General features: G+C 44.2%; 1 protein-coding gene across 1 annotated transcript; it reads left to right on the top strand.

Moving 5' to 3' along the window:
* Nucleotides 1-213: 213 nt before the first annotated feature.
* Nucleotides 214-15,729, top strand: Mpc1 (mitochondrial pyruvate carrier 1). Its single transcript, XM_006975907.4, has 5 exons — nucleotides 214-395; nucleotides 11,137-11,140; nucleotides 14,264-14,360; nucleotides 14,896-15,028; nucleotides 15,219-15,729. The coding sequence occupies exons 1-5, from the start codon at nucleotides 325-327 to the stop codon at nucleotides 15,241-15,243; spliced, it is 330 nt and encodes a 109-aa protein (XP_006975969.1). The 5' UTR covers nucleotides 214-324; the 3' UTR covers nucleotides 15,244-15,729.
* The last annotated feature ends 845 nt before the right edge of the window (nucleotides 15,730-16,574 follow it).

The following is a 16,574-nucleotide window of genomic DNA, read 5'->3' as shown; positions in this document are numbered from 1 at the left end:
GACAGACAGACAGAGAGACGTGTCACCCTTACAGTCCCTAGCAACCGGCAGCCCGCGCTCGCCGCCGGGGCCCTTTTACGACCGCCGCCGCCGGGCGCGCGCCGCCTGGAGGGCAAGGCGGGAGGTGTGTCGGCCGCACCAGCCAATCCCGGCCGCGCGCTCCAGCCTGGCGCGCCCTCATTGGCGGGGCGCTGGGCGGCCGTAAGGCGTACCGGGGTGTCGTGAGGCGGGCGCAGGGTGAGAAGGCCGAGGGCCGCTGCCCGGTCGACGCTAGTGTCATCTGTCCGGAGAGCGGCGGCTGCAGCGCGAACCAACCGCACGGCCATGGCTGGGACGCTGGTGCGCAAAGCGGCGGACTATGTCCGGAGCAAGGATTTCCGGGACTATCTCATGAGGTGAGCGTCGGGGTAGGGCCGTGGGCAGCCGCCCCGCCGGGGGACAACCCTGTGTGGCGCGGTGCCAGGGTGGGAGAGCCGCGCGCGGGCGAGCGGGCCGGGCTCCGACCCGTGACCGAAGGGACGCCGGGGGACGGAGGGGACGCTGCTCCCACCCGTGAGCAAGGGAGCGGCTGCAGGTGACCCAGGGGACGCTGCTCCCACCCGTGAGCAAGGGGGCGGCTGCAGGTGACCCAGGGGACGCTGCTCCCACCCGTGAGCAAGGGAGCGGCTGCAGGTGACCCAGGGGACGCCGCTCCCACCCGTGAGCAAGGGGGCGGCTGCAGGTGACCGAGGGGACGCTGCTCCCACCCGTGAGCAAGGGGGCGGCTGCAGGTGACCGAGGGGACGCTGCTCCCACCCGTGAGCAAGGGGGCGGCTGCAGGTGACCGAGGGGACGCTGCTCCCACCCGTGAGCAAGGGGGCGGCTGCAGGTTACCCAGGGGACGCTGCTCCACCCGTGACCAAGGGGACGGCAGGTGACCGAGGGAATGGCGCTCCCGGGCAGGGCGACCTAGGGAATGGCAGGTGACAGGGAACAGAGCTCTGGCCTGCGGCTGGGGCTGGAAGACTGGAGGTGAGTGGAGGGAAGCCGCTCCCGCTCGCTCGTGACCCGGCGAACGCCGCTCCTGGGCAGGCCGTCGAGGTGCCCTTGCGTGGGTTGACGCGGGGACACTGGGTGACAGCCACCACCTCCCTCCTCGTGTCCCCATCGTCACGGGCCTGGGACTTGGCGGGAGCGGTGTTGGAATGTTCCCGGACGCGCGGAGCTGGGTCCTGGGAAGCTAGAATTCCGTTTGCCATCTTTAAGGTACAGGACATGCAGGGGGGATGGGGCGGGGCAGGACCGACCAATGTCTGTCAGCTGCAGCCAAGCAGTCCTAGAGCGGGCTTTTCCCTGCAGCGGTGTGTCTGGTGGGCTTGACCTTGAGAGATCGAAGAGGCACTTTCTAGGATTCATTTTCACTTAGTCTTCTGCTGCCCACTTCTATGTATAAGTATTTCATAAAACTTAGAAACAGTTTTAAAATATTTCCAAGCATAATTTTATTTTCTTGTGATTTTTTTTTAAAACCTAGGTAAGTGGAAGTCTGCTTTTTAGCATTTCTTTTTAATAGTTAATAGTGTGGTAAAGAGGTAAAATGTTGAATGCAAACTTAATTTTAGCTTTTTCTCCCCTAGGGGGAAAAATAACTTTTCTTTTTAGAACTTACCATGGTGATATATTCTCAGTTATTTCTTCTAGATGCCACCCACTGAACAACTTGACTTTACTTTAGGAAGGGAGAATAAATCATACATAGAAAAATCTAATTATGGCCCTGTACTGTTTGGAAATAAGGTTCCAGTCCTTTGTGTTTTATTAATGACTTATACATGCTTTATTTACATCCATTGCCAACTAAAGATCTGCATGAGTTTACAGCCTGCTGACTATTCAGATTTTCTGAACTGAAGCCCTTCTAGAATTAGAAAAACAATGTTTTTCTTCTTTTGAGACAGGGTCTCATTTAACGCAGGCTGCTCTCCCAGCTCCCTATATAGCTGAGGCTGATCTTGAATTTGTGATCCTTTTGCCTCTGCCTCCGGAGTGCTGAGTGGCAGGCATGTGCTACCACGCCTGGTTTATGTGGTACTGGGTGTGAAGCCCAGGGCTTCCTGGCTTGGTGCTAGGCAAGCTAATCCTGCTGCCTCCTAGCTTTGTGACGATTAGTTTTGTGCTTTAGTAGCTGCAATGCTTGACAAACATACCATGATTTTTTATTGTAATATTGTATGTTTGATACCTTGGATGTCTCTAAATCTCCTTACTCACCTTGATAAGGATGTCTTTTTCTTGGAGAGGAGGTTCTCTTTTCTTGGGACTAGCCTTCAATGCCTAGACTCAATTGAGCACCTCCAACCTCCAGAGTAACCACTTGCCAGACTTGGTTTTTCATAAGAATCCAGATCAAGAACTTTCTAGATTTCTAGTTCAGTATTTTCTTAATAGTTCTCTTTTTTTTCTTTTTGAATATTGAGGCCCAAAGTTGGGACTTGTGCCTTTTGTAAGCCCTACAAGGATTGTACTACTAAGTTATACTCCCAGCCCTCCAATTTCTTTTTTCAGTTTATGTGTTTGATGTGTGCCTGAGTATATGTACCTATGGGGGTGAGAAGAGGCATCAGATCCCCGGGACTAGCTTTACAGACAGTTATGAGCCGCCACGTTGGTGCTGGCAATGGAACCCAGGTCTTTTGTAAGAGCAGTTGCACTCTTAACTGCTGAGTCACCTCTCCAACCCCTGTTTTATTTTTATTTTTAGTTGTTTTGTTTTTTGAAACAGGGTCTCTACATATCTCTCTCTGGCTGTCCTAGAATGGACGATGTAGACTAGGCCAAGATTTATCTGCCTCTGCTTCCTGAAATTTGGGATTAAAGGCGTGTGCCACCACCACACCTGGCTGCAAAGTTTTTTTTCTTAAGAAACTATTTCCTTATTTTCCTTACTGACAGGATAAAACAAAATAGCCCTTTTGTTCTCTCTCATTCCTCTTAGATTTTTGGTTAAATTAGAATGAGCATGAGGTAAGATTTGTATTTTAAGGACTGAGGAAATCAGCATGTGTACAGATTTATTTTAGAGGTTTATTTTCAAGTGTATATATAAGAGCAGAGGTAACTGTGTACAGAGAGAGAGAGAGAGAGAGAGAGAGAGAGAGAGAGATTGATTCAGCATGCTTACAACTCTGAGGTTCGTGAGATGTTGGCAGTGAATATTCTCAAGTTAATAAGGTGTTCTAGCCGGGCGGTGGTGGCGCACGCCTTTAATCCCAGCACTTGGGAGGCAGAGCCAGGCGGATCTCTGTGAGTTCGAGTCCAGCCTGGGCTACCAAGTGAGTTCCAGGAAAGGCGCAAAGCTACACAGAGAAACCCTGTCTCGAAAAACCAAAATAAATAAATAAATAAATAAGGTGTTCTATTCTAAGTTGACTTTAAGCTATACAGAGAAACCCTGTCTCGAAAAACCAAAATAAATAAATAAATAAATAAATAAATAAATAAATAAATAAAATAAGGTGTTCTATTCTAAGTTGACTTTAACTTCTGCATTCCCAGGAAAGCTTTAGGAGTTTATATTATCTACCTAAATGAAAAAAAGAGAGAAGTTGTAGTGGAAATAAAGGGAATGCTTCCGACATGGAATATTAGAGTGGAAATAACCGATTTCACCTGCCACTTGAGAAAACTGATATTTAGACCAGTTAGTCCTCTGAACGCTCAACTTGTGAAGACAAAACAAAATTGTCAGCTTAAGACGTCAGGAAGAGTGATGCATGAAATAGCTTCGGAAGAGAGCAGGTTCTTTTGGGGGAGGTGGGTGTAGAGCTTGAGGCAAGCTCGCCTTATGTGACCATGGCTGGCCTGGAACTCTGTAGACCTGGGAGAACTTGAACCAACAGAGACCTGCCTGCTCTGCCTCCTAAGTGCTGAGAGTAAAGGTGTGCACCTCCACACCCAGCCTGGTACCTTCTGCCCATGCCACCTTCTCTCTGCAACACTATTTCTCACATTCTGCCTTTGGACTTTCTTAGCACTTCTTGTTCTATTATTGACCTTCAGAATTAATGAAGATGAAAATGTTGAGACCTAGCTATGAGTCTCTTGATAACTGGAAAGTCCAGTTTATCCAGTTTACAGGGGTCTTTACTATCATTTAACACAGGTTCTAATTGTTACATTACAACTAAAATAATAGATAAAGTTTTGTGAAAATAATTGAAATATAGGTGAGCATTTTTAGCAAAATACAGAATTATAATCCAGACAACCTTAAAATCTCATCCCATGTGATGTAAAATCAATGAAAAAATTTAAATGAGTTTATCGTAAACTATGTTCCTTAAATTGCTCTCAGTGTTTTCAAAGAAATGTAGGAAAACCTATCAGTCCCAAAGAGACTGAATTCAGCAGCACTCATCAGACGCAGGAAAATAAAAATGAGCATAGGAAAGAACTCTGAGCCAGCCAGTCACTGCTCAGAATACGGGAAAGACAGAGATAAGCAAATCCCATGGTAGTTGTCCTTACCATTCTGTGTCATCAAACTTGTAACTGAGTAATAGAAGCAGCACCTGATTAAATTCATAGTGCTTACTGTGTTTCTCAGTATAGAATGAACAGTATAATAGGCAGTTGTTGACTCCACAAGAAATAGATATATATTATATATTGTGTATAAATGTATGTATATCAAATAATGAGAAGCTTAACTTTCACGAAGATCAGAACCAAGACAAAGATGCCCCTAGTACTATTTTTTAACATCAAATAAGTTCTGACTAGTGCAGTTATGAAAAAAAAGGTAGATGTCATACTGGGAAGAAAGCAACAAAACTTAAAGATGATGTAATTGTCTATGTAGACAATCCCAAAGGACCAAAACTTTATGGAACTAACACGTGATTATAGCAAGGATTAGGGTACAATGTTAATATATAAAATTCTATTGCTTTCCTATTCACTTTCAACTAATAAATGCAATTTGAAATTAAAATACAATGTCATCTACATTATCACATTCAAATGCTGGAGTCTTATTTGGTTTTGGGTGCTGGGGATTGAATCCAGGGCCTTGTGCATGTTAAACACACATTCCATCACTAAAGCTACATCCCTATCCCTAAATGAAATAGATGTAGATACAAAAAAAGTCTAGCAAAATTATATGTAAGAGCTATCTAAGAAAACAACTTTAAAAGATAATCAAAGAACTAAGTATCGGAGAGGAGCTACTCTAAGTCCATTGATGGAAAGACTCTAGATCTTCAAGATGACCATTCTTCCCGCTTAACTTAGAATCAGTGCAGTACCAGTCAAACTACCACAGAAAGATTTTGTGGTATCAGGAAATAGATTCTGGACTTCCTATAGTTTGAAATAATAATAATGAATTAGTAGATAAGATATGGAGAGAGAGCCGGGCGGTGGTGGCGCACGCCTTTAATCCCAGCACTTGGGAGGCAGAGCCAGGCGGATCTCTGTGAGTTCGAGGCCAGCCTGGGCTACCAAGTGAGCTCCAGGAAAGACTCAAAGCTACACAGAGAAACCCTGTCTCAAAAAACCAAAAAAAAAAAAAAAAAAAAAAAGATATGGAGAGAGAGTAGGCCCAGTGTAAGGAATACAGCACTGAGGGAGAACAAAGTTGGAAGGTTGATACTACCCAGTTTTACAATTTACTGTAAAGCTACAGTAATCAAACCTGTGCTACTAACACAGGGATAAACAAATAGGTCAATGGCACAGACTAGACAGGTCATAAGTAAACACACATAAGTACAGCCAAGTGAACTTTGGCCAAGGGTCAAAGACAAAATAATGGCACCGAGCAACTGGCCATCCACATTAAACAAAACAAAACATTTAGACGCATCCTATGTCTTTAACAAAAATTTACTCAATTTACTTTTATAGATCTAAATATAAAGTGCAAACTATAGAATGTGGGAGAAAAATCTAAATTATCTGGGGTTGGCAATGACTTAGATACAGTACCAAAGTCATGATCCATGAAAGAAAGAATGGGTACATCTTCCTTAAGACTAAGATTTTCAGCTGGACATGGTGGTTCATGCCTGTAACTGCCAACTCAGGATGTGGAGGCAAACCAGCCTCGGCTACACAGGAGACCCTGTCTCAGAAAACAGTGTTAAAAGTATTGGGAACCATAGCCATTACCTGAACTAGACCGAGTTCCTGAGATATCTGAACTGAAGCAGGACGAAGGTCATAACAGACCACATAAGGGCACCACGACAGCAAGTAAGCATGTGAAAGCCGCTCCCCGGCCTGTGTTCCCATAGAAAGCAGCGCACATTAAGTCAATGAAGAAATAACAGAACACCTCCTGTGATCGCCCACATCAGCACCGGCAGCACTGCGGCTGCTTAGGAGCCAGGGCAACTCTTCGCTGCTGGTGGGAACACAAATGGTACAGCCGCTCTGGAGGATAGTGCAGCCTCTCCTGCAAAGCTTGACCTGCTCCTGTTATATATCTGATGTCATGCCACCTGATATAAACAGAGCTTGAAAATTCATTTCCACCCAGCAACCAACATACGGCTATTTATAGCAGCTCTATGCGTAATTGCCCATCAAACAAGTTGTCTCTCAGTGGGTGAGTGATTAATAGTACATCCAGACAGTAGAATATTGTTCAGGACCAAAAGGAAATGAGCTACAAAATCATAAAAAGATATAAAGGGAACTTAAGCCCACATTACTAAGTGAAATAACTTGAAAACAGCAAATAGTAGAAGATTCTGTAATCAGGATTCAGGCTTCTTTTGTCAAAAGCTCTTCGCCTGCAAAAGGATGTCTGGTGAGCAACTCAAAGCAGGATTAAAGCTTAGCATTTGCCTGGGGTGATAGTTCAGTTTTGTGCTGGCTAGTTTTTATGTTAACTTGATGGAAGCTAGAGTCTTCTGAGAGGAGGGAACCTTGATTGAGAAAATGTCTCCATAAAACCGGCCTGTAGCCAGGCCTGTACAGCAGTTTCTTAGTGATTGATGCGGGAGGGCCCAGCTCCTTGTTGGTGATGGGGCTGGTGGTCCTGGATTCGAGCAGGCTGAGCAAGCCAGAGGAAACAAACTAATAAGCAGCACTCCTTCATGGCTTTTGCATTGGCTCCTCCCTTTAATTTACTCCTTTACTAAAGGTTTTGGCTTTGCTTGAGTTCCTATCCTAACTGCCTCAGATGATGGACCATTACCGGGAAGTGTACTTGAAATAAGTCCTTTCCTTCCCAAGTTGCCTTTTGGTCATGGTGTTTTATCACTTATTATTACAGTAATACAAGTGCTAACTAAGACAAATTTGATCTCTAGAAACGTGTTAAAAGAGCTGACATGAAGCCAGGTGTGGAGGCATACTCCCTAAAACCTAACACAGAGGCAGGTGGGTCTCTTCAAGTTCAGAGCTAGCCTGGCCTACATATCAACTGTGACTTCTAACCAGCCAGGGATACACAATGAGACCCTGTCTCAAAAGGGAGGATGAGGCTGTGAGTGGTGGCACGCCGTAACTCCAGCACTGGGGCCGTGGAGGCAGGCAGAGTCCTGGGGTTTGCTGGCCAGTACACCTCGTTTACTTTGCAAACTCCAGACCGATGTAAACAAACAAAAGCTAAGATGGGTAGCACCTGACAAGAGTAGCAGTTGAGGGTGTCTTCTGGCCTACACATATGTGCACATAAACATGTCCACACAGAACAGCATCTTTGCCTTCATTTTGCATCTATCGTCTCTACTACCTTAAATTGGAGGTCAGATTCCTGCCCAGCTCTGCAAGTAAACATGTTAATTATTTAAGGAGTGTTAGTCTAAAACTGGTAATACAAAGCTGATTCATCCTAAAGTGGCCTAGTCTTTCTTCCCCTCTGAAGTCTGAGGACACCAACCAAGATCAGGGCAGCTAAGGTATTTTCAAAATTCCAGGAACAATAAGACTTGCAGGCAGATCACTCAATGATGGAACTGAAGCTCCCCGTCAAGTGGAGAAATTATTTCACAGCAAGAGCTGAACACCCCCTCCCCCCTCTCCCACACTGTAATTTTCCACAGCAGGACCACACAGAACCAGACCTGAAAAAAAAGATCACCCAGAACACAGCTGACCACTGCTTGCTGTGCATACATCTTGTCCCTGCTCTTATTCCTTCCCCAATGCAGTCTATTATTTATATACTATAATAATCTATAAGCTGTTGCCAGCACCTTGACGGTAGCTTGTAGAATGAGAGTCCCCTGCTCCTCCTGTGTGGCCATATTGAGTAACCTGCTTCACAGCCATGCCTTTGATTGGACTTGGAGCTGTGCCTTAGTTAGGGTTTCTGTTGCTGTGAAGAGACACCATGACCACGGCAAGTCTTATAAAGAAAACATTTAACTGAGGTGGTGGCTTACAGTTCATAGGTTCAGTCATCATGGCAGAGAGCATGGCAGCATGCAGGCAGACATGGAACAGGAAGTGGCCTGAGTGTCACACTGAGCAAAGCTTGAGCAAAAGAGACCCCAAAGTCCACCCACCCCCACAGTGACACACTTCCTCCAACAAGACCACACCTACTCCACATGGCCACACCTCCTAACAGTGCCATGAGTAGCCAAATCTGATCTGTTGGGACCCCTAGTCAGGCCTAACTTGACACAAACTGGGGTCATCTGGGAAGAGGGAACTTCATTTGAAGAATTCTCCCTACCAGACTGGCCTGTGGGCTGTTTTCTTGATTATTGATTGAGACTGGAGGGCTCAGCCCACTGTGGGCAGTGCTACCCCTGGGCACATGGTCCCAGGCTGTGTAAGGAAGCAGGCTGAGCAGGCCATGGAGGGCCAGCCAGTAACCAGTGTTCCAGGGCTTCTGCTTCGGTTCCTGCCTCCAGAGTTTTTGCTCTGACTTCCCCTCGTGATGGCTTGGAGGCCATAATATAAATAAACCTCTTCCTCTCCAAGTTGCTTTTGGCTCTGGTCTTCACCACAGCAACAGAACAAACTAGGACAGATTCCAACTATGTGATATTCTGGGAAAGGCAAAGTTACAGAGTCAGGTAAAAGACCTGAGGTTTCCAGGGCTAGAGCAAGAGAGGAAGAGAAGGCAGAGTCCGGGGTTTTTACGGCGGCAGAACCACCGGTGACCTTGTCTAGTGTGTCAATGTGGCACGTGCTCGTCCAGCCCAGAGAATATAGTTTCTCTACCATGACAGTTGGAGTTCACTGTGTCAATCCAAACACAGTTTTCCATGTTCAACCAAAACATGATGACCAAACAAAGAGAAGATCAAACATATTCCACATGATTTACATTACTGCCCCACGTTATAGTTGAGAGTAGCCATGCTTGCCACTAGACCACCAAGGTCAAGTTGTGGTTTGTGTGTTGCTTACAAGTTCACCTTTGTCTGGAGCATGTACTGTTACATAATGGAGGAGGTACTTTTTTTCTAATGTAGCCCTGCACAAATAAGCTTTTCATATTTTTAAAACAGAACACAAATTGTATGTGCCTAAAGCATGAAATATGACTCTATTTTAAATTGTCTTATTAAATATGGGTCTGTATGGGTGTATACTAAATGTGTGGGTGCTTGTCGAGGCCATAAGAGGGTGTTAGCTCACCTGGAATTAGAATTACCAGCAGTTGGTTATGAGCTGCTGCCCAACCAAACTCAGCTCTCTAGAATAGCTGAGCCGTCTCACTAGCTCACTTTTCAGATTCTGTGTTTGTTTCTAAAGACCTTTTAATGGGTGTGTTTGTGAGCCTGCATATCTGCACGTGTATGCAAGTGCCACAGAGGCAAGAAGGCATAGGAATGGAGGGATAGATAGTTGTAAGCTGCCATGTATGCTGGGAAGTGATCCTAGGTCTTCTGCAAGATGGACCTCTGTTAGATGCTCCCAACTAAGCCATCCCTCCTCCAATCCTACAAAACTTTCAGTTTAAAAATCTTTTTCTTATTTTTTTTTTGATTTTTTTTTTTCCCAAGACAGGGTTTCTCCATGTAGTTTTGGTGCCTGTCCTGAATCTTGCTTTTTGTAGGCCAGGCTGGCCTCAAGACTCACAGAGATCCACCTGGCCCTGCCTCCTGAGTGCTGGGATAAAGGTGTGTGCCATCGACTCCCTTAAAAATCTTTTTTAAAAGATAAAAAATTTAACATTCGTAAAATAATACTATTCATTCATTCATCCTTCTTTCATTCAATAATTACTTTGCACAACAGGCACCACTTTAGGTACGTCAGTTATAAAGAAAAAGTACAGACCTTTCATGAGACTAACTTTATGTGATAATGAAAGTTCATTAATAATAAAATTCAACACTTTCCAAGACTATGCTGTCCAGTGTAAGCCATAGGCCACTGACCTACACTTGAACTGTGGCTAGTCCAAACTGAGATGTTCATTAAGTGTAGAATCACACTAGACTTCTAACAATGAGTATAAAAAAGTATGTGACATGGCTAACTAGTAATTTTAGTGATGACATGTTTATATTTAAAAAAATTTTATATTCTAGGACAACTTTAAGAATAATTTGTATCACTCTCACACACACACTCACTCACCAGGGTTTCACTATATAGTTCAAGCCTCAAACTTGCTTGGTGACATTAAATGGTCTCTAACTTGCACTCCCTGCCCTGACCTGAGTGTTAGAATACAGTATGTAGAACACAGGCGTGCACCACCATACTCTGTTCTTTTCACTTCAGAGGACTTGTAGGTGAATTTAAGTTACACGTACAGCCCAGGTTGTATTCTCATTGTATTTCTATTAGGCAGCTCAGCTCTAAAGATGAACCTTGTTTTCATAGAGTGAAGATTTTACTTCACTTGTTATTGCATATGATTCCTTAAAAATCATTTTACACCTATTTTATGTGGGGAGAGGTTCATGTGTCAGAGCACACTTGTGAAGGATTCGCTTCTCTCCTTACAACGTAGGCCCCAGGAATCAAACTCGGGTTGTTAGAATTGGTGGCAGGCACCTGTACCCACTGGGCCGTCTGGCCAGCCCTAATGTAAACTGTGTCGCTAGGATGTGACTGAAACTTAGATGCATGTGCGTCTGAAATGGGCTGGAAGTGTTGGGAAGCATCTGATTTTTCTCTTCTGTTTTGTTTCCTCCATGTCTCCTGTCTGGACCCTGGTGACTCCACAAACAGTACGGTAAGGAACTGTGTGTGTCCTGGGCACTTGCGGACTGTGCTGTAGGGTTACAGACAGCAGATAGACAGCAGGCATGCTGGGGTGGCCGGTTGACCGCCATGCCCGATGGTGAGCTGTAAGTGAGGCACGCTGGCGGCCCCGCCTCTGGGGACCATAGCTCCCCTGTGCTTAGACAGGAGGCTGCACTCCTTCGTTAACTCGAGTCACTTCAGAACTGGTGCTGATGAAGAGAAGGGAGAGGAGGGGAAGCAGACCGAGGTGGTTTCCATGGCCTGCTTCCCATGTAACAGATCCCACACCATGCTGCTCGTTTCTGTTGGAACTTTTTATAGCCACAATCAAAATAGCACAGTAACATTTTTGCATATAACTGATAAATATTAATCACAGAATTCCTTATTTTTCTATAAATTGACTACAATTTCTGGCAACCAAGACCAGACACATATTTCAGAACAGAGAAGAGAGAATTACAATTTTGCACCAGATAGAAAATGTGCATTAAAAGTTTTCTTTGCCAAGGCTGCTTCACAGAGAAACTGTCTCGAAAAACGAAACAAAACAAACAACAACAAAAAGCTTTCTTTGTTGAAATGATGTTTGCCTTATGTGTGTTTGTCTGTTTGTTGGTAACAGAGACCCATGTAGACCAGGCTGATTTACTATTAATTAATTAAGTATTTCCTTCGTTAGCGAGACAGGGTCTCACTAAGCAAGCAGCCTTGGCTGGTTTGGAGTTTGATATGTTAAACCAGGCTAGCCTCAAACTGACAGAGACCCCCTGCCTCTATGAATGTGTGTACTGCCATACCCGGCTAGTTGACTTGAACTCACCATCTTCCTGCCGTAGATGCCAGAGTGCTGGGATTTAGAGGCGTGTACCATCATACCCAGCACCCGTGCGTTTGTGAGGAATATATTTAATATGTTACATATTGAATATATAGCTCAATGCTACACTTCTGTATTTCTTAGCTTTTAGAATTCCATGTCATATAATCAAAATTTTATTCTTCTTAAAGTTGCCATCATTTAACTAGAAATTCTTTAGGCATTAGCTAGGGATCTTTCAGGCATCTACACAGCTTCGGATCTATTTCATTGTCTGTTCCTCCTTGGGCAGAAGGCAGGTTACACCTGGTGGTAGACAGGGCTGTAAGCCCCTCTTAGAGTAACTCTTGAGGCTTTGTTAGAGACGTCACAATCTGCATCATAAAGTAAATATCAAATCAACCATACAGTGCAGAGCGCTGGAAAGAGATTAATGGGAAAGAGATGGAACTAGACCAAGTGGAGAAAGAAAAGAGGAAAAGCAGCATTGTTATGGAGCAAGCAGTACAGTTGAGGGTGAAGCAACATCTAATAAAGAGACAGGTAGGAGAAGAAGTCAGCAGAGTAATCAAGGAGGAAGGACTCACATTACAAAGGTCTGGGCGTAGGGGAGAATTGAATGTTAATCTCTCGTTGAAATACAAAAATGAGGACATAAGCAGTGAACAGCTTACTTAGATAATAGCGGTTTAACTGAGTGAAGACCAGCTGCTCAACACAGAAGCCCAGAGATTCCTTAAACCAACAAGCCATGTTCTATAGAGTTGGGCAGTCCTTATCATGATGGCTGAATAGAAATTGTAGCATAATTATTCAGAGCATGAGCCTCAGAACTAACATTTAAGCATGTTGGGTTAACATTTCAATATATTCTCCCAGCATGCCAAATGCGGTCCTAAATTATTTTTCTTGTATTGCCCTTGTTTTTCCACTTCCTGAGGGGTTTTTAAGATTGTAATGACCTCTACTCAAAGCAAAGTCTAGAAATATATTTCAGTCTTTATTCATCACAATCCCCCCTGAGCTGGAAGTCCAGTGAAGGCTGTTTTCACCATTTAGTGTTTTCAAACTCTATGCAATTTTAATTCAGTTGGCAAAAATCATTGACTTAGTACATTTTTGCCTCAGAAATTAAAATAAATTAGACATAGCTTCTATGTTAAAATTAAACTAAACTAAACTAAACTTAAACATCTTAATTTTAGTTACTTTAGATAAGGATAGTTTTAGAATGATCTGCTTTTTTTTTTTTATTATTACTTCAAAAAGTATTTTCAAGCAATCTTAATTTCCTAATGTGGGAGACCCTGGCCGTAGATTTTCAGGTTCTTTGATCTTTTTATATTTCATGTACAGGCTGAAAAGTATTTCTTTACTTGAGCTGAGGAGGTGATGGCTCAGCAGTTAAGAGCAGGTATTGTTCTTGCAGAGAACCTGAGTTCTGTTCCCAACACCTGCGTTGGGTGGCCCACAACTACTTGAAACTAGTTCCCAGGGTATCTGATGCCCTCTTCTCAACTCCAAGGGCACCTACACTTAGACCTATAGATACCCCTCCAAACACAAACACATAGACACAGAATTCAAGAAAATCTTTTAAGCCAAGCATAGTGTGCCTGCCTTTAATCCAAGCAAAAGCAGGCGGATCTCTCTGAATTTGGTGATGGTCTACATAGTGAGTTTCAGGGTGGCCAGCACTACTTAGTGAGACTGTATCTCAAAAAAAAAAAAAAAAAAAAAAAAAAAAAAAAACAAGCCAGAGGCAGGTGGATCTTTGTGAGTTTGAGGCCAGCCTGGTCTACAGAGTAAGGTCCAGGACAACCAAGGCTACACAGAGAAACCCTGTCTTGGAAAAAAAAAATCAATCTTTAAAAAGTATTCTTTCCTTCCTACTGTGAACTTTTCTTCAGAAAAAGTGTCCAATTTATGCTCTGCATTTTACTAACAGGTAACTTAATGAAACCTAGAGGGCAAGTATTTTGATAGATTTAAACATACTATAGACAGTAGCTGTAACAAGGCTTAAACTGTGTAAGGATGGACTGTCAGAAGTTGTAGCATTTCCCTTCTCTGGCTACATAGTCAGGGGTCACTGACTTGTAGTGTGGAAGCCAGTGAAGAGCTGAGATAAACAGCCGGGCCCTTCGTAGTTCTGGGCTCACCTTGAAGAACCGAGTCAGGGACACGGTGAGCGATCAGACTTGTTGTCGTGGGCTGTGATTGCCGGAGGGGTGGAAATGCAGGTGTTGTGGCTGCACCCTGACTCCCTCCTCTCCCCTCTATCTATTGCAGCACTTCTGGGGCCCCGTTGCCAACTGGGGTCTCCCCATTGCTGCGATCAATGACATGAAGAAGTCTCCAGAGATTATCAGTGGGCGGATGACCTTTGGTAAGAACACACTGAGGTCAAGGAGGGCGTGGCACATGATGTAGCTTCTGCATACATCTCACCACACGTTATGGTTGCTATTAGGAGGTCACGTGAAGAATATAAGGACATCGCAGAGTGCTGCTCTCTCTGAGATAGAGTAATTTGAAGTATTTGGGAGATGTGAAAATTATTTGCTTCAGATGTAGTTTGCTGAGTTCCAGTATGTGTCGTTCTAATCATCCTCATAGCCAACAGATTTGATTATAAACTTGATCTGGCAGGGTTTACTTGACTCCAATATTTGAACATACAAATGAAGGGGAAGTATAAGCAGCAATTCTTTCAAAGGATTGCTATAAAAAACTCTAGCACACAGTAAAAGTGGCAAGGACTGAATTCCACTTGTTCCTGCTGATGCATGTTCCTAAACTTTCAGGTAATAAACAGCAGACATGCCCGTGACACCGTGGAGTATTCCCACAGCTTCCCAGCCTTGTTTCCTTCAGCCTGGTGCCCCAGATGTTCATGTTCTTCTGTTTTGATGTTTCTGCAGCCCTCTGTTGCTATTCTTTGACATTCATGAGATTCGCCTACAAGGTACAGCCTCGAAACTGGCTTCTGTTTGCCTGCCATGTAACAAATGAAGTAGCTCAGCTCATTCAGGGAGGACGGCTCATCAACTATGAGTAAGCACATTTTAATATATTGTTTTGAGGAATTAGTGAGAAACTCTATTAAAAAAACAAAAATGAGTGTGAAATAGGATGATGTACCATTGTCACAAAACCGTGTTACAGAAATGTGTCTTCTAAAACCACGCTGAGCCTCTGAGGCTGGCAGGAGAATTTGTTTCTCATTGAAACTCTCTGATTCCAGGATGAGTAAGAAGGCGTCTGCGTAGCGGTGCACGGACCAGCTCTTAAAGGGACAGCGCCCCAGCCACTGCTGCCAAGCCACAGATCACATCAGCACACGTGGTCTTGCTGAGGGGAAAACACGAATCTATCTTTAATTACCATGCCAACATTATAGACTAGCCGGGAGTTCCTAAGCCAACTCTTTGCTGCCTTATCACTGCTACAATTTATTTGTCTTCATCAAGAGTAGTTCAAAATATGCAACTAATTTAATAATTTTGAATGATGGTTTTATCTGTAGTCCTCTGTAGTAATGTGTATATTATCTATTGGGATTTGTGTAATAAAAATCTAAGGAACAAAATTTTATAACTATAAGCACTTATTCAAATTCTTGATCTTTCTTTAATGACTATAGTACATCCCTCAGTTGGCCACATGTCTACACATACTTTCCAGTGTTTTCCATAGTGTGTAGATTGAGATCTGTAACTTAATGGCAATAAAGGATTTAAATATTTGCTATTTGAGTGTGACTGTGTATCTTGCTGTGTTGGTTAGGAAACTGCAGGACTAGACACCTGAAAGGGTAGTTTCAGAAGAAAAATGGGACTCCCTGAGAACTGTTGATGTGACCTGAGGGAATGAAGAGCTGGAGGGGGTGCCCTTTGGAGACTCCTTCAGCCCCCCAGCTGTTCACAATGCACACGCCCGCGTCCCTGTTCTCACTCTTAGGCCTCACAGTCTTCTGAAGAAGTCGACTGTTCTTTGGTGAGGGCGGGATGGGGTGGGATGATGGTGGCTTAGAAGTTGCAAAATACTTGATAACCTGGCAGAGCCAGAGGCTCCACTCTAGGCTCCCCACTGCCAAGCTGCATCTCTAGCCACAGCCAGGGGGTCCCCTGGGAACGGTCCAGTGCACGCCTGTCAGGGACCCTTTCTAACAGACACCAGAGAGCCAGCCCTGGGAGCCATGGATTGTTTCTCTGCTTTATTATGTAAAGTGAAGTTACAGAATAACAGCCATGGCCTTCCCTGGCCTCTGATCCCCAGGAGTTAGCCACCCAGTTTCTGTGGATTTGAATCTTGTTCTTTCAACATTTGGGGAAAGTTCTGACTGAATAGTCTTGAACATTGAGGAGAGAGTCCAAGATTTTTCATATTTCCATCAGGAAGACTGACCAGCTCCCCAGGGTAACCATGAAGAAGAGTCCAGCTGAAGACAGAGAGAGCTGCAGAGACCCAGCAGCAGATGAGACCCAGCCGGGCCCTAAAGCAAGCCAATAGTTCTGGGAAGGTTTCTCACGAAAAGTTTCTTTGTGAAACCCAGATGAGGAAATAAAGATTTTTTTGCTGGTGAGGAGACTCAGCACAT

The sequence above is a fragment of the Peromyscus maniculatus genome, chromosome 16 (genome assembly GCF_049852395.1).
Source record: "Peromyscus maniculatus bairdii isolate BWxNUB_F1_BW_parent chromosome 16, HU_Pman_BW_mat_3.1, whole genome shotgun sequence".
NCBI lineage: Eukaryota > Metazoa > Chordata > Mammalia > Rodentia > Cricetidae > Peromyscus > Peromyscus maniculatus.
Note: the sequence above shows the minus strand (reverse complement) of the source record. Positions and strands in the feature narration are given on the sequence as shown.